Source organism: Durio zibethinus, chromosome 5, assembly GCF_047325235.1.
Source record: "Durio zibethinus cultivar Kanyao isolate XHJ-2024 chromosome 5, ASM4732523v1, whole genome shotgun sequence".
NCBI classification, from domain to species: Eukaryota; Viridiplantae; Streptophyta; class Magnoliopsida; order Malvales; family Malvaceae; genus Durio; species Durio zibethinus.
The window spans coordinates 5,124,607-5,146,598 of record NC_143166.1 but is presented as its reverse complement, the minus strand read 5'-3'; the positions used below and the strand labels follow the sequence as shown (position 1 = coordinate 5,146,598).

General features: G+C 31.8%; 3 protein-coding genes and 1 long non-coding RNA gene across 4 annotated transcripts; 2 read left to right on the top strand and 2 right to left on the bottom strand.

Annotated features, from left to right (window-relative positions):
- Nucleotides 1-1,518: 1,518 nt before the first annotated feature.
- On the top strand, nt 1,519-3,099 carry LOC111281523 (uncharacterized). The gene has a single exon (XM_022869260.2). The coding sequence runs from the start codon at nt 1,846-1,848 to the stop codon at nt 2,989-2,991; it is 1,146 nt and encodes a 381-aa protein (XP_022724995.2). The 5' UTR covers nt 1,519-1,845; the 3' UTR covers nt 2,992-3,099.
- Nucleotides 3,100-3,560: 461 nt separating this feature from the next.
- LOC149518714 (uncharacterized) lies at nt 3,561-5,687 on the bottom strand. The gene is made up of 3 exons (XR_016342131.1): nt 5,349-5,687; nt 3,782-3,855; nt 3,561-3,700 (listed from the first exon to the last, which is right to left on the bottom strand). It is a non-coding gene; the product is annotated as an uncharacterized LOC149518714 (long non-coding RNA).
- A 3,325-nt stretch (nt 5,688-9,012) lies between these two features.
- Nucleotides 9,013-11,310, top strand: LOC111282057 (cytochrome P450 71B37-like). Its single transcript, XM_022869970.2, has 2 exons — nt 9,013-9,964; nt 10,512-11,310. Exons 1-2 carry the CDS (start codon nt 9,065-9,067, stop codon nt 11,142-11,144), a joined length of 1,533 nt encoding a protein of 510 aa, XP_022725705.2. The 5' UTR covers nt 9,013-9,064; the 3' UTR covers nt 11,145-11,310.
- Nucleotides 11,311-14,534: 3,224 nt separating this feature from the next.
- Nucleotides 14,535-18,511, bottom strand: LOC111281920 (uncharacterized protein At3g49055-like). The gene is made up of 5 exons (XM_089760745.1): nt 16,788-18,511; nt 16,599-16,675; nt 16,314-16,425; nt 16,027-16,143; nt 14,535-15,116 (listed from the first exon to the last, which is right to left on the bottom strand). The coding sequence occupies exons 1-5, from the start codon at nt 18,192-18,194 to the stop codon at nt 14,766-14,768; spliced, it is 2,064 nt and encodes a 687-aa protein (XP_089616871.1). The 5' UTR covers nt 18,195-18,511; the 3' UTR covers nt 14,535-14,765.
- Nucleotides 18,512-21,992: the final 3,481 nt, after the last annotated feature.

The following is a 21,992-nucleotide window of genomic DNA, read 5'->3' as shown; positions in this document are numbered from 1 at the left end:
AGGCAGGGGTCTGAGCATTTTGGTTTCCAATAGAATCCTCTATTTTTTTTCTGCAAAGTAAAATTAGAAATTGTTTTGTTTAATGCAATCACTCATCCTTAGTGGAGTCACCAAAATATTAACAGGTTTTTTGTTGAAGTGAGGAAACATTGCAAACAAGTAAAATAAGATGTACCAGGAAATGATAAAGAGGAAGATTGGAGCAGATCTTGAAATATTGAATGCAGTGGCAGGTGGTGGTAGGTGGTGAAGTAAAGCTGAGTAAATAAGAGAATGAGATTGAGAAAAAGATTTAGGAAGAGAGAATTACAAAAAAAATTGAGTAAGTTTGGCCAAAGTCTCAAAAAGCCCCTTAATGAACTTTGGAAACTCCTATTTATAGTTCTTCAATAATATAAGTTACATAACTAGAGTATCGAATAAGAATAATGATGCATAATGAGATAATTGACCATTAGAAAATGTATTAATGTATTGATTAATAGGAGTTTAATTAGCTTTTAATAATAAGTATAGTAAACATAGAAGTTCACTATCTCTTTTGAAAGAAAAAAAAAAGCACTAATATTTCAAGAAAAGGTTAAGAGAAAACCTCATAACTATCTTTATATCTGATCCACCAAGCCAAACTCTCTGGAACATCCCAATAGTGAAATTAACCTAAAAACCATGCCATATCCCTAGGTTATTTTCACTTCTTCTTTAAATGAAGTAACATTCGGTGAAGTGTTTTTTGTGGAATAACTCTTAGTGAAGTAACTTGTGTTTCAAGAGTTTTCAGTAAAAGTGTTGCTTTTGTTCCTTGAGGAAGTTGTTTCAAGAATAGTTGTTTTATGAAGAAGTTATTCCTTGAATAGTTGTTTCATAAAATAACCTTCATTGAAATAATTTTATCACATGTTCTGTAAAATAATTTTCACTGAAACAGTCTTAACACATATTCTAACTTATTCTCAATTTTAACAACTTTAGAAAAGTTTAAAAGAATAAAATATTAGTAACTAAAATCAACTATCTATAATTGTTAACTTGCAACATTTCCTTGTTGTTTTCAACCAATGGAGCATCTTCCAGTTTTTGGATCAACTGCAAATTATGACACCATGTCACGACAAGAGTACTTTACTCTAAGCAAAAAAAAAAAAAAAAAGGCAAAAGCTTAAAAAAATAATAATAAAAGTCCCTGAACTAAAATTCAATAATCATTTAAGACTTTATCATTTTTTTCAACCAATTAAACCCTCAAAACTCTATTTTTATCAATTAAACCCTTATTAGAGGAAAAATGTTTAATTGTTTCTATCCAATTGAGGGCTTAATTAAGTAAAAATAGATGTTTAGGGGTTTAATTGGGTGAAAATAAATATTTATGGATTCAACTTATTCGAAATAAAAGATTTAAACTGGATTGATTTCAATAACATGTTAAAGGACTTAAATGATTATTAAATTTTTGTTTTAGGACCTTTTTATCCTTTCGCCAAAAAATTATTTTGCTAAAAATCTATTTCTACCATCTAAACTTGGACATTGTATATCATTGTATATCACTTTGCTGAGCTTCAAGTAGAATTGTAGGAATTCACAAGTAGACGATCGCTTGCTTTAAATTACAACTGCTTTTGATATTGAAAAACCAAAAAGAAAATATGCAGATGCCTTGAAAAGGAATAACGAAAGATTACTTGCCTCCCGTACTCAGTTTATGTTTGATTCTTTGCCTTTACAAGAATCCTCCTACATTAGTTCCCTTGAAGTCATCCTCTTTCGCATATTACCTAGCATCATCAACTCCTCTTATTTCCCTTTGCTCTACTTCATTTCTGGCCATATTTTCGATACAGAATGGCTTATCAGCATGTTGAAACCAACCCACATTTTATCGATCCTGAAGAAAAAACACCAGATCAACGTCATTATCTACCTGCTGCCTTGTTGCCGCGACGTGGTCCTGACCAGCGTATCCCTTCACATCGTCCTCAAGACCAACGTCCTCAGCCAAGACATTATGGGGACGAAGGTCCCCAGCCGCTTGGTCCGTCTCCTCCAGAACCACATCATGAAGGCCAACTTTACCCGCCACTACATGTATGGGTGCCCCCAGTACATCATGAAGACCAAAGCCCTCAATCACAACCACAAAATAGCCAAGGTCAACAGCGGCAGCCACTTGAAATGTCGACGCCACCCTCATCGATTCAAGGTCTAACCCCCAAAACACAGAAACGTCAAGGCCGGTCAGGCAAGAAAGTGAAGATGCCACCACAGCTTCAAGACCAACATCCTAGCGCTCAATTGATAAGACCACTGGGTGAAGTCACCGAACACCAGCCTAGTCCAGGGGTAATAACACCACAGCCCGAGGGCAAGCATCCCCATGAGCAACGCCCACGCACTAATCTTTTTCTCCCACGAGACCGTCCAACCAAACCTCTAACATGGTTTGCAGCAGCTTTCTGTATAATTTTTTGGCTCGTCATAATAATAGGAGGCTTAATCGTTCTCATAGTCTATCTCGTCTTTCGACCACGCAGTCCACATTTTGATGTCAATAGCGTCAGCTTGAATGCAGCCTATCTGGACATGCGTTACTTGCTCAATGCTGATCTTAGTGTGCTTGCGAACTTCACAAATCCAAACATGAAGGTGAGCGTGGATTTCAGTTACATGTACCTTGATCTTTACTTTGAGAATAGTATGATTGCTACCCAATACATAGAACCTTTCTCAGCGGCAAGAGGTCTGTCAATGATTGCAAATATTCACATGGTAACCAGTCAGGTTAGGCTTTCATTGAAAGAAACTCTGCTGCTACAAAAGCAGATTGAGAACAACCGAGTCATGTTTACAGTCAAGGGGAAGTTTCGAGCCCGATACAATCTCGGTGGTTTCTTGAAATATTCGTATTGGTTGCACGGTCATTGTAGCCTGATGGTGTCCAGCCCTCCAAATGGGGTCTTGAGAGCTAAAAGATGCAATACGAAACACTGATAAGGAATCCATTGTAATTATTTGTTCTATTTTACTAGAGATTCAATACTCATTATAATAACATCAGAAATTAATTTTGCTCTTTCTTGAAATAAAACCACTTTGAAGAAACCATTTGATATCTGTCAAAACTGATTTTGCAAGTGTAAGAAGAAATCATCACCATAGCTCCAGCTCTTTTTCTTACTCATCCACATTTCTTTTTGAATTCCATTGTCCATCTCTGTAGAATTAAGACAGGACAGCCTTCTGAATTCTGATTCGTGGACCAAAGCCAATAGATTAGTAAGTGCAAACCTTCTAATTCATTGAGAAAAACTTCTACATCACATTTCCAGGATAAAGGAATCAGAGGAGAAAAAACAATAGCTAATTTACAAAAAATAAAATAAAATAAACTACAGAAACCCCAGAATCCTGGTCGGCCTTTCATATTAAAAGAGTCAAAACAGAATTCATCACCAACCACTAACCCCTCATGCCTAAGCCAGGATCAATATGTAAAACTTGAGCAAGCAATATCAGAACCAGAGTATTGAAAGAGAAAGAAAAGAAATAACTGAGAATCCCTGGCAATGATCTTCGGTGAAAAAGGGATGCCTGAGAGCTTAACGAGCAGTTAATCGACTCCAAGGATCAAATTTAGAAGAGCTTGCAAAAGGTCAATCAGAACCTCTGCAGAGTGGTCTACATGCGGCATCACTAGATTCTGGCAGAAGAAAATAATGAATCAGAATGATGATAGCATGCATACAGGTTCATAATAATTATCACAAGCATTTCTGATTACAGCATGCAACTTCGTAACAGCTTCAATGCTTTCGCTAGAGGTAGCACGCTCTGGCCAATCCAGTCACATGCCGGCTGGACAAAAAAAATCAACCATGAAAACAATATAACAAAAGATTTTGCAACACTATGAGAGTAGGAAAAAAAAGGCAAAAGAAAGTGAACCTTCACCTAATAAGAATTTTGAGACAATAAAATGGAAAATGAAAAACGATTCAAGGATTGGACTTTGCATCTACACCCATCAGTCCGGCCTATTTTGAATTAGAGTAGGGCTTTAAAGTTTTAAGCCCGAATCAAGTTCGGCCCAAAATTATTATGTATTATGTTAGTATTAAATAAATTAATAAATACTATTTATAAATCCAAATTTCATTTTGATATGTCAAAAGTGTTAAAATGTCAATATAAAGTTTTTTTAATTTGTTATTAATTAATAAAATATGAGCTCATAGATGGGTCTAAAATAGTGTATGATCAAATTAAATCGAATCAATACAGTAAAAAATTTAAATTTAAATTCGACTCAAAATTTACTATTCAAAACTTGGATCGAGTTTGATTAAATTTTAAATTTTAAATTTAAGTTCAACTTGAGATAAAAATGGAGTTACTTAAGTTCAAAATTGAATTGATATATATATAAGAATAAAATAATAATTTTTAATTAAAATAATAAAAAATATATTTAAATCTAAAAATTTGATTAAGTTCATAAACTATTTGAATCGGATATTAAGATACTCAAACTCAACTTACTTAATAAGTTAAACTGTTCGAGTTCAAACTCAATTCGATAATAATCAAATTAAATTTAAATTTTATTTAAATTAAATTCAAATAATTTATGAGAATTGATGTATCATTTACATTATTAGTCCAAACTTAAGCTTTATTTAGTAGTGTAGTGAAAAAAATTCTCATAAAAAAGAGAATGTGTGAACTTTTATATTTTATGATTAATTTTAATACATAATCGAGATAAAATTCAAAACTCTTTCTTAAATCCGTCGCACCAAACCTGTGTAATAATGCTTGACAAAAACCATGAAGGCATAGACCTCACAATTGTGGAGAGACCCCGTTCCAATTTTCATCCCTTTTTCTTTTGTGGATTTTTTTTCATTTTCAACTCAATCCTTCATAGAGTTGGCATTGCGACGGGGTAGGTCGGATTTTTGCTTTCCCCGCCTCCGACTCGAAATCTTAATACTTTTATTTAATAGCCGACTCGTCCCCGCTCAAAAGTTCTAATGGTAAAACCCAATTCCAACCCGTTAAGAATATTATTTACTTCAATTCAACCCGACCCGATCCGAATTTCAAACCATTCATCAAGTAGATTAAAAAATCAGCCTGGCCCTGGAGCATGTCCAAAATGTCTGGTTACAGTGAATTGTATAATAAAAGAGCAGCATCTCTTTGTGATCCGGAGATGTTATGAATCGATCGAGATGGGACAAAAGAAAGGCGAGATTAAAGAAAGAACATGGGCGATTGCAAAAGATATGACTGACTGAAGAAATATTCTTATTAACGGCCAAAGCAAAATGCTAAACTCCGCTCACCCGGACAGGGATTCAGACAGCTGGAGAAGACAAAACCACAGCTTCTATTGCTGAAGAATGGGAGCGACTGGTTGTCAGTGAAATTCCCGTGAAATATTCTCCCACTTGTACACCCAAACCCAAGTCAGATCAATCAGTTCTACTTCTATCCCCACTAGACAACAGCAGGCAGCTAGATAGAAAATGCTACAAGGATACTACAGAGGTTGGAGGTGCCAAGACAGTTAAAATCAAAAGCAGCACTCTCTCCCAGCTTTATCAGTAGCAAAATCCCAAATGCAGGAGAGTTAGACAAGGAGGCCGAAAAAAAGGAGATCGGGAGAGTTAGTCAAGGAGGCTGAAAAAAAAAGAGAAATCCTAAAAAAAATTACATATATATATATAAATGATATTTTAATAAATATTTCGGGCCAAGTTTACGTAAAACCGGATTCTAATCCAAATTCGACATGCAAAAAAATAAAAATGATCCTGACCCGAAATTCATTTTTTAAAAATAAAAATCCGATTCTGAATGATCGGGTCGGAACCCGACGGTTTCAGGTCAATTTACCGTCCCTAGTCCTTCATTTAATTAACTTTCGAGGAAATGAAACGAAAATCTTTTTCCTACGCAAAACATGTCATCAGTAAAAATTGGAAACTGCTCTTGCTTTTCTCAAAATATGGATTTCTCATGCGTAAAGTGTTAAATAAGTAAGCTGCAATATTAAACAAAGTGAAAACTCAGTTTGGGCTGTATTTTTCTAGGAATTCTGAGCCATGACAGTCTAGCTTTCATCCGGATTGAATTTTAAAATGAGAAAGGATAACGTCACAGGCTAGCAATCGTAGAGCAAACGTCAGTCTTTCTTTATTTTCCCCAGATTGTTCATTTCCACAGCTACTTCTTTCTTTCTCTCCGTTTTTCTGCACTAAATGACACCTAATTTTTGCCTTTTTCTGCATACATTTGTGTAATGCCAATCAAATGAGAAAGCTGCTTGCCGCATTCTTCAATTTCGTCCTAGTTAAAAAAAACTTCACCTCATTTCCATTTATATCTGCCACACCCACATGCTGCCTTTGCTGGACGGTTTCTGTATTGCCAAATAAACTATGCACCGCTTGAAAATGGTTTATATTAAAGTCAAGTAAGATTAAATTTTTGTACAACTAATATCCTTATCTCTTGCACGTATAATTAATTACTCTAATTATTTCATTATACTTTTGCTTGTTTAGATAATTGATTAGGAACTTTAACCTAACGCAAAATGCTGCAATCATCGACAAAGAATCCATTTGAAAGCGTGTTAAAATTGCATTTGTTTGATTGGGCCTCCTAAAATATTGCATTAGAAATTCCTTTTTTCTATATTTTATTCCAAAACTATAAACATAAAATTTTTTTAGTTAATCCTCATTCTTAGGAAAAAAAAAAAAAAAGGTGGCCCGCACATAATTTAAATATTCATATATTAGAAATTTCAACCAAAAAAAAAAAAAAGAGAGAGAGAGAGAATGAGATGAAAGTTATGTCATTTTCTTGTCTATAAATAGAGTTGCGGGATGGGCAAGGCAAATTAAATGCCTTCTTTTATAGGAAAACAATCCAAGCTGAATGACTCCAATTTTCATCAAACAATATTCAGACCTTACAACTCCATTGCCCGTTATCGTTTTGGATACCAACTTAGACTTAGCAAATTTGATACTTTTGCCAAGAATACGAAATGCATGATTGACAAATTAATAGCCTTTGCTTAATCTTTTCAATAATAACGAGTGCCAGAAGAAGGAAAAGCAGATATTTTGAAACTTCCAGCATTAATTTTGGGAATTTTCCCATCTAGATAAATATATTTATCTTCTAAACTTTATAATTTACTAAATTATTTGTGATCAATTGAGTATTAGGTTCCGTTTGTTTCGTAAATTTTGATTTTTAAAAAATATTTTTTAAAAAATATTTATTTTTTAAAAAAATAAAAAATTTCCGTTATTTTGGATGAATTAATGAAAATTATTTTTTATTTTTTGGTTGTTTTCTAAAAAATATGATTCTTTTTTTAAATGATATTAATATAATTATTAAAATATTAAAAATTATTTATTATTTAAGTATATTGAAATTATTTATTATTAAAATGATTAATATTCAAGAATAATTATATTTTAATTATATGTAATATTAAAATATTATATTAATATAAAAATACTTAAAATAAAACTATTTATTATTTTTATATTAATATTTTAAAATATTTAAAATAGTATTACTGTTCTTAAATTATTATTTTTATTAATATTAAAATAGTAACATTTATTATTAAAATATTTATTCTATTAAAATATTTATATTTTATATTGTAAGTATCAATTATTAAATCATAAAAAAAATTTATTTATATTTATTATTAAAATATTAATATAAATACCTTAATAAATAAATAACAAAATTATATATTTTTAACTTAAAATAATAAGAAATTATTAAAAAATTCATATTAAGAAAATAATAATATTATATTATTTAATATTAATTATCAAAATAATAAAATATTATGTATGTTATTATTTATTATTAAAATAATAAAATACTATTTATTATTGAAATATTAAAAATATTTATATTTAATAATATACAAGATTAAATAAAGCTAATTTTTAATTTAAATTAAATAAAATATTTTTGTTAATATAATAATATTTGAAGTCAAATCAAATTAAGTTTGAGTTTAAAACATTATGTTTAAAATCTTACTTGAGTAGAATTATGAATTATTTAAAATTAAAATATTAAAAGACTTTTAATATTAATATTTTAATTTTTTAAAATTAAATAAAAATCTAATTTATTAATAAAATAATATTTTGAGTAAGGTCAAATTAAGTTTGAGTTTAAAAAATCATCTATAAGGTCTAACTTGCGTAAAATTATACTCATGCATATTGATAAATAACTATATTTATAGCCAACTCTTTTCAATAAATTATTTTCCTTTTTGAAAAGAGAGACAATTTTCAAAAAAATTGTCATTTTTCATTGACCACTAAGTGTCCGTTTGGATTCAATTGTATTTCTGGCACGGTGCGATTGAATTCATCACACTACTAGTTAAATCTAAATACTAACTTTAGTGAGATATATTCAATATAAATTTATCATTAAATTTTTTTTCAATCACAACTACAGTAACTTTTTTTTAATCGTAGTTACTTTAATTTTTATTACTGTTTTTAATCTCACTGTAATCAATTTCACTATCTATTCAAATGGAGTCAAAATTATTTTTTGTTGATCAATTAGTTTTTTGCCAAATAAATACTTAAAAATACAAAAATTATTTTTTGCAAAACAAATAGAATCTTAGTTTAATGGTATGCATGATATATAGTCAAACTTCTTAAATTACAAATTCAAAAAAATTTATACATATAATATATTTTTCAAAAGAGTTAGTAAATACAATATGATATAGATTAAGAATTTTAAAAAATGTATTTATGTGTCTATACTCACTCCATTCCTATCTTTATTATTACATTGATCAATAATTGACGGTGCGGAAAAAAACTAGTGTCAGAAGAGTAGTGCTAATGGTTAATTCTTGTATTATTGATACCTTCCAGACGGATGTTGATGATTCATAAATAGATACATAGTAGCCTTTTACGGAGTAAAAGAGAGTTCGAGGAAGCTCAAGACGCCTTTGCCAAAAACTAAAGCTGTGATGGGTTTTCTTACTCCACTTTTTTGGCTTCCTTTTCTCCTTCTTGCCCTGTTGCTACTCTTCAGAAAGAGGACTCAAGTTAAGAAAGAACTCAACCGGCTTCCACCGAGTCCCCCCAAGCTTCCAATTTTAGGCAACTTGCACCAACTTGGTGCACTGCCACCCAGCTCTCTCTGCCAACTTTCTCGGAAATATGGTCCAGTCTTGCACCTTCAGCTTGGTCGCATACCGGTCGTTATTGTTTCATCAGCTGAGCCAGCAAGAGAAGTCTTGAAAGTTAATGATCTTGCTTGTTGCAGCAGGCCTCGGATAGCTGGTGCTGGGAGGCTTTCATACAATTATTTAGACCTGGCATTTTCACCATATGGTGAGTATTGGAGAGAAATGAGGAAAATATGTGTTCTCGAGCTTTTTAGCGTAAAAAGGGTGAAGTCTTTCCGGTTTATCAGAGAAGACGAAGTTGCTTCCCTGATGGATTTGATCTCTAGATCGTCATCCTCTGCAAGTCCCGTAAACGTTACAGAGAATATTTTTTCTCTAACCGGAAGCATAATATTTAGAACAGCTTTTGGCAAGTGTTTCCGGGGAAGTGACTTTGATCGTAGTAAGTTCTACGAATTGGTGCACGATGCTGAGGCAGTGGCCGGAGTGTTCTCTGCAGATGAATATCTTCCTAACGTTGGTTGGATTTTGGACAGGATAAATGGTCATAATAAAAGAGTTGAGAGAATTTTCCATGAGTTGGATACGTTCTTTCAACAGGTAATTGATGATCACCTTAAACCTGGGAGGATAAAATCGCAGGATGACATTATTGACGTGATGCTTGGAATAGAAAAGGAGCAAATTGAAGATGGTCATGCTTGGCTCACCAAAAATCATATCAAGGCAGTTCTCTTGGTAAGTAATTGTCAAATAACACCATTTGGGATCTATGCAACGTTACTTAGACATATCATTTGATACATTACATGTGTAATTTTAAACAATATCTAAACCAAATTAAATTGAACATCTTTTGTCAATGACTTTTAAAATCCAAGTTAATTCATTCATTTAAAAACGATAATTTAGTTACAAATCTTTAAAACTATTAGTATTGATTAGTTTTGAAGTTGAGATCTAGGTAGATCTATACACAATTTTTTTTAAGAAAAGAAGTCATAGTCTAGGGATAGAGAAGAAATTACAATTGGTGGGATTCTAATTCTAAAATTGTTGGATATCATATCTAAAGTGACTCAAAAAATCAACTGCATTAAATTTCAGTTTAGATCTATACACAATTTGATAGCATTCATCATCACCCAAAAATAGAGAAGTCGAAATATTCACCATTTCTTATAATTAATTTCGTAACAAATTGATTGAAACTTTTTTATTTTCCGGTGCCAATTTTATTGTTAGGCTTTGTTCCGCTTGGCTCTGACTGATGCCTACTTTACAGAACATGTTTTTAGGCGGAGTGGACACTAGCGCACTTACTGTGAACTGGGCAATGGCAGAGCTATGTAGAAAACCAAGACTGATGAAGAAAGCACAAGATGAAGTTCGAATCATTGTGGGAAAGAAAGGAAGAGTAACAGAAAGCGATCTCGATCAGCTTCAATACCTCAAGATGGTTATAAAAGAAACTCTGAGATTGCACCCTCCTGCACCACTGCTGATTGCCAGAGAAGCCATGTCACAATTCAAAATCAATGGTTACAACATTTATCCTAAAACAGTTATCCAAATCAATGCTTGGGCCATTGCGCGGGATCCAAAGTACTGGAATAACCCAGAAGAATTCTCCCCAGAAAGGTTTATTGATAGCAGCGTTGATTTTAAAGGGCAACATTTTGAGTTCTTGCCATTTGGAGGTGGCAGAAGAGGCTGCCCAGGGCTGTACATGGGAACAGTTACATCAGAGCTTTTACTCGCAAATCTGCTGTATTGCTTTGATTGGAAATTGCCTGGTGGGATGAAGGAGGCAGATCTTAACATGGAAGAGTTGGCTGGACATTGCCTTACCCTCTTGAAAAAGACACCTCTTCTTCTTGTGCCAATCAAATGCCTTCATGATCAGGCATCGGAGTAGATAATATTGTATGTTACATATACAATATTACATGTATAATAATGTAATATTGTATATGTTAAAAGTGTTTTAAGTACTGCTTGTATAATGTAATATTGCATACGCGTGAGATGCAATTATATCAACCATATATGATAATAATTTGGAATAATTATTTCTGCTAGAATACATACATATATATATATATATATATTATCCCATGTTATTTATGTTTGACACAAATAGACTCTATCATATCCGCTTTATTTTTGTCATGTTTGGATCCTTTTAATTGTCATGTCAGCTTCTTTGCTTTACATGTCATCAAGATTTACTTAATAACATCTAATTTAACATTAATATATATTTTGGCTATTTATGAACTTAGATATTTGTAAACTCAATTAATTATAGATAAATGTAATTATGAATGAAATAAAAAATGAACGAATCTAACTATTTATGAGTTTAATCATTCATGAATTTGTGATATTAATGAATTCAATTAATCTAACTATTTATGAATTTAATCACTCATGAATTTATGATATTAATGAATTCAATTAATTATAGATAAATGTACTTATTGTTTAATGTAATTTAAATTCAACATATTTATTAAATGGTATAAATATACATGAATCAAATTATACTGATGATAACTTACCTGATTCAACAACATAAGTTACATTACCTTCAAATTATTCCTTGAAAAATCTTTAACAAAAAATAAGATAAACTATAAGTCTATAATATGCCAAACTTTTTTCTTATTACAATACTTATTTGAATATAATTTTTTATGTTATCAATTTAAAAATTATGATTTATTGTTGTACTTTAATCTATTTTCTTACATTTTAATGTTAAAATAATTTGAAAAAATACTCGCAGCAATGCACAAAATTTGGCACTAATATATATATATATATATATGTGTGTGTGTGTGTGTGTGTGTGTCTGTGTGTGTGTGTATATTGAGGAAAAATCTATTTACATTACTATAATTTTTATACTTTTTTGAATCTTTAGATAAAAATTACTAAATTTAAAATATTATTTTAATTTAAATGAATTATGAATTTAATTTTAATCCAAAAATTAAAAAAATTAAAAATTTAGATTAATATAAACAAATCCATAATCATAGATATTTCAACAAAGTTATTTTGGCATTTTGTTTGTCGCTCATGTCAATATGTCATATGCCCGATTTCTTTGTTCTTTGTTTTTACTCTATTTCAATATCGATAATTTAATTATTTTTCATAATAGTGATTTATGGGCATATCTCATATCGTTTTAAATTCTCTTCCAGGAAATGCGGTTTAGATTGGCAGCTAATTAATGTTTAAAAATGTGATAAAATTTCATCTTATAGAGGAATCACTTTGTATTGCTATTTATTGATGTTAGTTTGATTTGATGATGTCTTTAGTTTTCTCTGAATATTACAATAAGGCTGGGTGACAATTCATAGGAAACTGTAATCTGTTAGTGCATTGCATCGTTAATACACTGATGATGGGCAACTTCTTTCTTCTAGTCTGGAGCGGCTGGTTATCTGGTAAGTTTTATATTATTAAAATTCTAATCTTTTGGGGATAAACTTTCGAACAAGTCTGGAATCTTTTGGATTTTTCCACTCAATGAGCCCTAATTTTTGAACAAAAATTTTAGGAGAGTTGAGGGGGGGGACATTGCGTTTTTTTCAAACTTAAGGTGTTGAAGGGGGCAGGGAGAGAAAGCAGTTATATCTTTTTGAGCACTTTATCAGTCTCTCGTTGGAATTGAGGACTTTGAAAGGTGTACAAGTTCGTCATGGACCACAAAGGATGGGTTAGTAGAATAAAGAACAAGAAACTGTCCGAGGATTTGGTGGCGGTCGAAAAAGCTGTCCTGGGGTGAATTTAGCAACAAGAATAGTGGAGCTTGCTCTTGCTAATCTCTTGCATTGTTTCGATTGAAAATACCCTTTGGAAAGAAGGGGAAGCTGGATATTGACATGGAAGAGACAGCCGATCCAAGAGTTACTAATTCCAAGCAGGTTATTGTGCCACCCATTTGAGAGGGTGGAGGGCACAGCGATCACTGGAAGATCATATGAAGCCAAGGATTGACTACTCACAGTCATGGAATTTTCTCGGATTAAATTTGACCAAAAATGCAATAAATTTTAAATCGCAGATCTTGGAATAATACAGAAGCCATGAATTACATGGGCTTTTCCGCCACTAATATATGTTTGCATTGAAGCGCTTGAGCTGTTCATTATGTCGCAAAGATCTGGTAAGCTGGGTTAAATCAAACCTGAATTCAAACATCAACCTGTACATAATCAATAGGTTTTACTTGATTTTGAAACTATGACCTGCAATCAGTCACCACAAGAATACTTTTGTTAGAACAAAAAAAACAAAAAAGAAAAAGAAGGTTCAATGTTCACTGGAAAATAAGAAATTTTTCATAAAGGAGGTTCAAGGTACCCTAACCACATCGTTAACAAGGTAACTGTTTAAAATTTTCGTAAAGGAGGTTTATTGTACACTGGAAAATAAGAAAGTGCACAGAATGCAGACAGAATGAGTAAATATTATGTAAGGCAGCTGTATAAGACAACTATATTATATAAGACAGCTATATAAGTGCACTGCATGAGTAACTGTTATATTGGTAACACAGTCGTTAAGAAATGTAAAAGGCAATCCGAAATGGATTAACTTCCTCCCAAGCACCACTCGAGTACTAAGCTGCACACAAATCTGTGCTGTAGTTGGAAGTCTCTTCCTTTATTTTGAATAGGTTTAATTGGCAATGTCAATATGTCATTAACCGGAATAAAACAGAGAATATGTCAAACAATGATCTACTTACTGCATTAGCAATTTCCCATTGGAGGAAAGTTAGTTTAGAACAATATAAACAGAATTTTCTTGAGCAAATGCATGTACATGAGAAATAGTAGGATCTGCATCATCTTGACAAACAGCTATCATCACAGGACAAAATATAGATAAACCAGAGACTAATACCAGATAAGAAGCACTAACAAGAAGCATTCACTTAAGCTGAAAGTACCTTGAGAATATAAGAACTCCATTGAGCCACATGCATCAACTAAAATTCTTTGTTTGATTTGAGCATTCAAGAAGGCTGAGAGGACATTCCATTTCATTTTCTACTCACCATATGAAAAAGCAGATATCAAAGACAGTTAATCAGTTGCTCTTACTCACCTGTTTAAATTGTTAGAAATGAACAGCAAGAATTTCTCTCCATCCTGACATTTCAGAGATGGTAAAAGCCCTGAAACAAAAGAAAGTGAGAAAAAGGGGAAAGATTAAAAAAAAAAAGGAGAAAATCCAACAACAGCATTAAGAGCAAAAGAGATTTGAAAAGGAAACCAAGACAACAACAAAATAGACATGTTTGATTAGAAAGATTGGTAACCATGGAAGCATTAGCAAGAAAGACTCAACTCAATATAAAATCACTGCCATGTCAGAATTATAAAACTGACAAAATCATCGCGAATGAAGGGGCTTTGAAGAATGAAGTTACTATGAACTGACTTTTCTTGAATCTTAATATTGAAGCTTGTTGCAATAAATATACAGATCAAGAGAAAAAAGAAAAGTATAATCAGAGAAGTGGTTCAGAAAGCTCCATTTCATTTGAACTCTGTTGTTGCATCTCTGGTTTACGGAACCCTACAAAATCCAGCCCAAGCCACTGCCACGGCCAACAAACATATCTAGCCCCATATTGACCCCTTGAGTCTTCCTGTGTTTCAAACTCTTCTAGTTGACGGCTAAGCTCCTCTATTCTTTCCCTCAGCCTAGAGGCCCTCAAATCTGCCAGCCTCAGTGATTTCTCAGCTGCCTCTCTTGCTGCCATGGCTGCAGCAGCAGTCTCTTCTTTGAATTTTAGCTTCTTTTCTGATTCAAACAAGGCTTGCTTTGCCTCTTCAAGCTCCTGCTTAACTGCTGATAGCTGCAGATATTTATTAAACCATAATGATTAGGCATAAGTTCCGGAAATTCAGCAATTAGAAATTTAATAAGAGTACAAGCCTTGAGTATATCAAAAACAGCATGATGTAAAAAATTTTATGTTTGTGCATGATCTATTGAACAAAAGTCCTAGACTCGAAATGTACTATTATTGGACTATAACCAGCCCATAACTACATTTGAACTATTCTCAAAATTTTGCTTGTATTCTAAATGTAAAAAAACTAATAAATGACTGTTGGCTGATTTATGTAAATACTACACAAATGACTCATAATATCCTAGATCTCTTCACAATTCCATCCCAAATTTCAATGAACGTTCTTGGCATCCACATTTTCATAATAGCCTTTTGATCTACAAACTACAATAAAATAAACTATTTTCTGAAATGCAATAAGTCATCAGTTTGGTTGATTTAATAATACTTCTCAGGAAAAACTGTCCACAAAAACATAAATGCCCTCTTTCTGAGATTTTTTTGTTAGTTTCTCCTGCTTTTGCTCTATGGAAAATGCCACACAACTTTAAGTTATCCAAAGATGTTGTCACTGACCGTATGGCCTAGTAAACAACCGCCTCCCTGCCCCTTAGCAATATATACGTCAACCAAACATGAAACAGAAAATTGTTTTTAATCTCATTTTACAATCTGTATAGTTCTCCTATTATTGCAAAATATTATTCTTTAACATTAATTGCTTTTGTTCATGTCTCTGCTAAGTATTAAGATTCACACAACCACCAGATTCTACAGCTAAATTGTAAATACCATTCTGGCAGAACTTGATTATGACTAAAAATTGCCACCAAAAAGGCCTCCATAACAGTTCACATTACCAGATATAATATATCAATTAAAAAATCCAGTAGCAACTTAGCAAACATACCTGCGCTAAGAACTCTTGTTCAACAGCTCTTCCTGCAGCAGCCTCCTGCTCCGCTGCTGATTTCCATCTTGTAATTTCTTCCTCAGCAGCAGCAATGTCCATCATAAGTCCTTCAACCTTCAGATAAATTGGTTAAGTAAGCATTAAACGTAAACAATGAAGAATGAATACAAATTAGTCACTCTTCTAACCTTTATAATCAACCTATGAATTAGAAAACTGCACTCTGAAAAAAATGGGAACCAACTTTCAGTCAGTTGACTGTCAACAAAAGAGTGTTAACTTACACTTTCATTTGCTACCCTCTCCTTTTCTTCAAGCTCCTCTATATGACACATTCTGTGGTTGAGTTCCTTGGCTTGAGCCTCCACATGTTCTTTAAGTACACTTGACTCTGCCCTTCATACATAAAAAAGTATGCAGAAAAGAATGGCATGTGGTCAGTTCATGCAGAATAGCTCTGAATATTAAATTAACCTGTCCCACTCCTAATATTCCTTGAATCATTCAATACAAAAGCAGGATGATAAATATGACATTGTGCAATTTTATGAGTTTGAAATAATAAGTACCTTAATTCCTCCACAGAATGCTGCAATTCAATGATCTCAAGCTGAGATGTTTTGACAATATTCTCCAAAGCACCAGCCTGTCCAAATGGAATATTAGAATCTCAGTAAGGAAAAAAAAGTAGGCCTTGAAACACCATGCAAACTTAAAGAGCCCTTGTGGTAAATTAATGCCAACAGAAAAAAACTAACCAAAGTGTATATTTCATCCTGCTCTGAGTCCTGCTCTTCAGCTTTATTTCCATCACCAATAAGTTTGATAAATTTGAAGTCAATTCCAGCCTCTCTCAAACCATTCTCTGCAGTTTGAAACATCTCATTGGTTTTGGATTTATTTTCGGATATCATCCTCTTGGATAATGCACTCCTAAGCAAAGAGCCAATATGTTCTTTCTCCTTAATCAATTTATCAACTGATTCATTCAAACTCTTAATTTCACGATTCTTCTCCCCCACTAATTTCTTTGTTTTCCCAACAAGAATTTTCGTTAACTTGTAGATAGATTCCATCCCTGCTAAACAAGCACGTATGTTTTCCTCCAAATCCATCTCTTGTGGAAGAAAAAAGGACTCCGATACATCTGACCGATCCATATTATTAGCATCAACGATCTTAATAACATCATAAATCCGTTCATGAATTCTTGATACGAAATTCAACTGATCAACCACTAACGACCTCTCTAACTCCATCTTCGCCTCCAAACCTTTCAATTTATCATCATATTCACTTGCCAAATTCCTCAACTCTATTGATTCATTCTCAGCCGAATGAATCTTCTCCAACATCTCTCTTTCGATCTCCGCAATCTTCCCACCCTTTTTATCTATATTCTTCTCTAAATTTTCAATTATACTACTTTTTTTGGCAACCTCTTCTCGTAATCCACTTATTGTAGCTTCAAGCTGAGAAACTTCAATGGCAATCTCGTAATTTCGTTGCTCCATCTGCTCTCTCGCTTCGTTTCTAGACTTCGCTGTGGTTTCAATCTGTTTAACGAGCTCCTCAACGATCTCGTTGGTTCTTTTGATTACTCCATGAGAAACTGAGGGCAATCCGGAGTACTTTTGAGAACGCGGCAATCCTCCGGCAGCGAAGTTCTTGAAATTACCAACTTTTCCAGATATTTTTTCGATACCAGAAACAAGCATATGAGCAGAAGTCTCGATCTCTGATCGCAATCCATCTTTTACCTTGGTCGCTTCCTCTAATTGCTTCGCCAAATCTTCTCTCTGCTTCGTAACATCCTCTTTGATCTTGTTAGCTTCGGCTAATTGTGCCGATACGTTCTCGTTTAATCTCAAAGCTTCTTCTTTCTCACGGAGAGCCTCGTCTCGTTGTCTCGCACACTCGTCTCGCTTCTTAATAGCGTCGTGAGCCAGGGCTTTTAATCGATTAAACGACACTTGGAGTTCTGATTTCGAATTCTCCGCCGCTTCTCGTGCTTGTTTCTCGCGATCGAGCTCCGCAAGAACTTCATGGAATTTCTCGACCGATACGTCATGGCGAGACGGCTCTTTAATAATGATCGTTGCAGGCTCATCCGATTCCACGTCGCTGAGAACCGCATCGGCTTCCTCGTCGCCCGTACTGGCCATTTTAAAACGAAATTAAATTTTGCAATAATTGATCAGTAAAAAAATCTCGCATTGTTTTTAACGATCAGAACCCTAGATTTGGAAGCAGAGGAGGAAGATAACGGAAGTAAACCGATTAAAGCCAGGTAAGAGAGGAGGAAGGGAAGGAAATTGGAGTGCATAAGTGAAGATTAATTACAATTAAGGTAAAATTTTGCTTTGGATAAGAGGATTTGGTGCATTAGGGAAAATCATGAAATTAGTTTGGATGAGATTTAAATTAAGGTAAAATTAATTATTGGAACAATGTATTGTTAAATTAAAATTAGTGAAATATGTATTTAAATGAAAAAATAAAAATAACGTTAAATTATAATAAAAAAATTTTTAAATATTAAATTAAATTTTATATAAAATAAAAAAAATTATATGTTTATTTATTTTGTTATTTATATAACTATTTTATTTTAATTAATTGTGAAAATATTTATTTATTAATTTATTATAACAATGATAAAATAAAAAAAAAAAGAGAGTAAATGATAGGATTGTTTTTTTTAGTAGAGAAGATGAGGATGAGAGAGACTCGAAATCAAAATATCAATATCTTTTTCTTAACATTCCTTGACCATCAAGCCACGAGATAAGGAACCTAATGAGAACATTTTTCTTCTAATATTATATGTTCAAATGATAAATAAGGAGGGAACATTACTTTCAACTAGACCTAAAAGGTTTAGTAAAAAACTGAAAGAATAATGCGATTAAAATAGGTCAATTGCATCTCATCATAACAAATGGTGACTTTGGATGTCAATCCCATATCAACATCCAAATATAAATTTAAAATGGTTTAAAAATGAAAATGACGTTACTTAAAAGAGACGCAAACACTGACATTGAAAATATTATAAATAATATTTTAATTATTTATTATATTATTGATTTTTTGTCTTAATTTTAAAATAAAATTTTATATTATTCATTTAAGAAAAATTCACGAATTTTATGTAAAAAGCACTTGAAAATTATTCTTTTTGGCCACTTTAAAACTTAATTCGCCTCATGAAGAAAACAATACTGAAATATTGAAATTTAAAGGTTTTATTTTGTTGAATTGTTGCGGCGGTGGGGCTTCAACTGGGCCTTTAGAAGATGTACGTAGAATAGTAGCCGTTTGATATTCTATTTTAACGGCTCAGATTGATTAAGACGAATACGTTGGTTGAATTTAACTTAATAGCTTTTAGTTTCTTAAATATGGGGGAAACATAAAGATTTAAAATAAGACAAGTTATTTCTTTTAATCTAAGTAAATACCATTAAAGTCATTCTAAATTTTAAAATTACAATAATAACTTTTTAATAATTATTCTTACCATTAATAAATTATTAATTATAAAATGAAAGATGTCAATATGAATAATATGAATAGATTTAGTAGTTCGCATATCAATATTTATTTATTTCGTATTTAAAATATATAAAATAAAAAAATTATTTTATCATAAATTATATTGACATGCAAAATATAAAATATTTTTTTATTTTTATAAAATTTATATATAATTTTTATTAAAATTTTAAATTATATTATTTTAATATGGTATTTAAAACTATCATATTTAAATATAAATCATTCTTTATTCATGATATGACAGAATAATTTATTAAGTGCACCAACCTCATAAAATCATGGAGTAAATTATATAGTGGTATCATTTTTTTAAAGAAGCTTAAAATTTTCACACTTATGAAGCTAACCTTGGCAAATCCTATTAGAGCAGGAGTTAAAGGCCAATTCATGAGTCAAATTTTCCATTAAAGAGGCAAATTATTGCATAACTAATTTTCCCATTTGCATAAGCATGTCTCTTTAGCCAAATCTCTTTTTCATAGTTAGTTTCATGACAACTTATTAGTATATCTTAGGTTTTGGAATGATCCCTGCTTTCCTCGCGTGCCGCTTTTTCTGTTCTTTGTTTTTGTCAAGAAGTGGAAAAAAAGAAAAAATGTAGTAGAATTGCATTTGCATAGATGATAGATCGGTCCTATTGGAAAACAATATTTTGCTAATTTTTTATCGAGAAGTTTTTTAAAGTTCATCCCAAGCCTTTTATCTAAGCCCAAAACAAATAAGACTACATGTCAATAGTCAGCTGCCATATGAAGTTTTTTCTTGGCCCAATGGAAGATTATAGAATTTTATTTCTTTTTCTTAAAATTCTTAATTCTTACTAGTAAATTAGTAATATATTAACAGATTTAGAGTTTGAATTACAATCTATCACAAAGAATTTTAAGACTATCACTATCATACTAATGGCATTAAGACTATATTTGGTACGGATGATATATAGAATAGTATGATAATTATTTTATATTATGTTTGTTTTATATCTAATTGAAACGGATAAAATTATAAAAAAAATTATCATCCTTTTGATATAAGAGGATTCAATATTCACAAAATGAATAATATTATTTTTAATTTATGAAATTAAACTTATATATCTTATTGTATTTTTAAAAATTACATTAATAATTTAAATTGAATAAATTTTGAAAAAAAATAATTTTAATCAATAAATATATTATTCTATCTTAATTTTTAACACATATCAAATATAAGACACGATTAGATTATTTAATCTAATCATATTTATAATATTTTATTATCATATCATATCATAATCTTGTATACTTAGAATGATTTAATTTTATTATTTTTTAGTGATTTAGAGGATCGACGTTAATCAACCTAAGGATGGAAGTGAAAAAATGAACATCCGTAATATATAAATGTTTGTTAGTCATCCTGGGGTCTCCCATTCATGCAAATGTAAAGGGTGTGACAGTAGTTGCAAAGCTGTACATCTCTTGCCGGGTTCCTTTTGCAAGCAACAACTGATAAAGCTCTTGAAATCCTCTGACGCCTCGTTTGGCGCTAGCTGCATCTTATTGGGAGAAATGGAAAATGACCCACATAAAGCTCCAATAAAGTCACACCCAAGCTCCAGGTATCTGCTGCAAAGATAGACCTGGAATCGTAACTATTCGAATCCAATCTTTCCGATATCCCAGTAGTCAGGTGCTTCATTCTCTCGCATTATCTTGCTCACCCCAAAATCGTCTTATCCATTTTCACAAAGGTACCTATTGATTCAGTTTTTAAATTGCTTCAAAACGTGAGTGTCATCAAAAACCAAATGTCTATTGTGATAAAAAATTAATTATAACAATTATATATAAAGGTATTATGGTAAAAGAACATATTCTTTCTTCATTTGCTTCAAAGTCTTATGATATACTTGAATTTGAATAAAACTGCTATAAGCAAAAATAGCAAATGAAATCATTGCTATGACAAGTGAAACTGATCAACATCAGCCCGGCCCCTGATTGTAGTATAGCATTGACAATGAGCATGTCAAGATTAACAAATTATAGACTATAAATAATTAAATATCTGAAAATTTCTAAGAAAGTTTGGAATTGAATAACAAACATTTATAAAAAAATAAATCAAACTTCACTTGAATAATTTTCTCCTTTTCAATAAATGATCAAATCAGAAAATTAGTATGGAGTATGGAGTTTTTCACAATGGTTAAATTAATATGTCAAAAAGGCTTCAATTAATACCCTTTTAATTAGAAAAAAAACTTGTTTGATTGAGAAATTTTTTATTGACGTTAAATACAAATAATGTTGATTGATGTGACAAAAATATGATAAGTCATGACAGAGTGGGTGTTACTTTTCTTTCCAATTTAATGAGTTTTGTGTGTGAAGCTGATCTCCATTTTTCACCAGTGA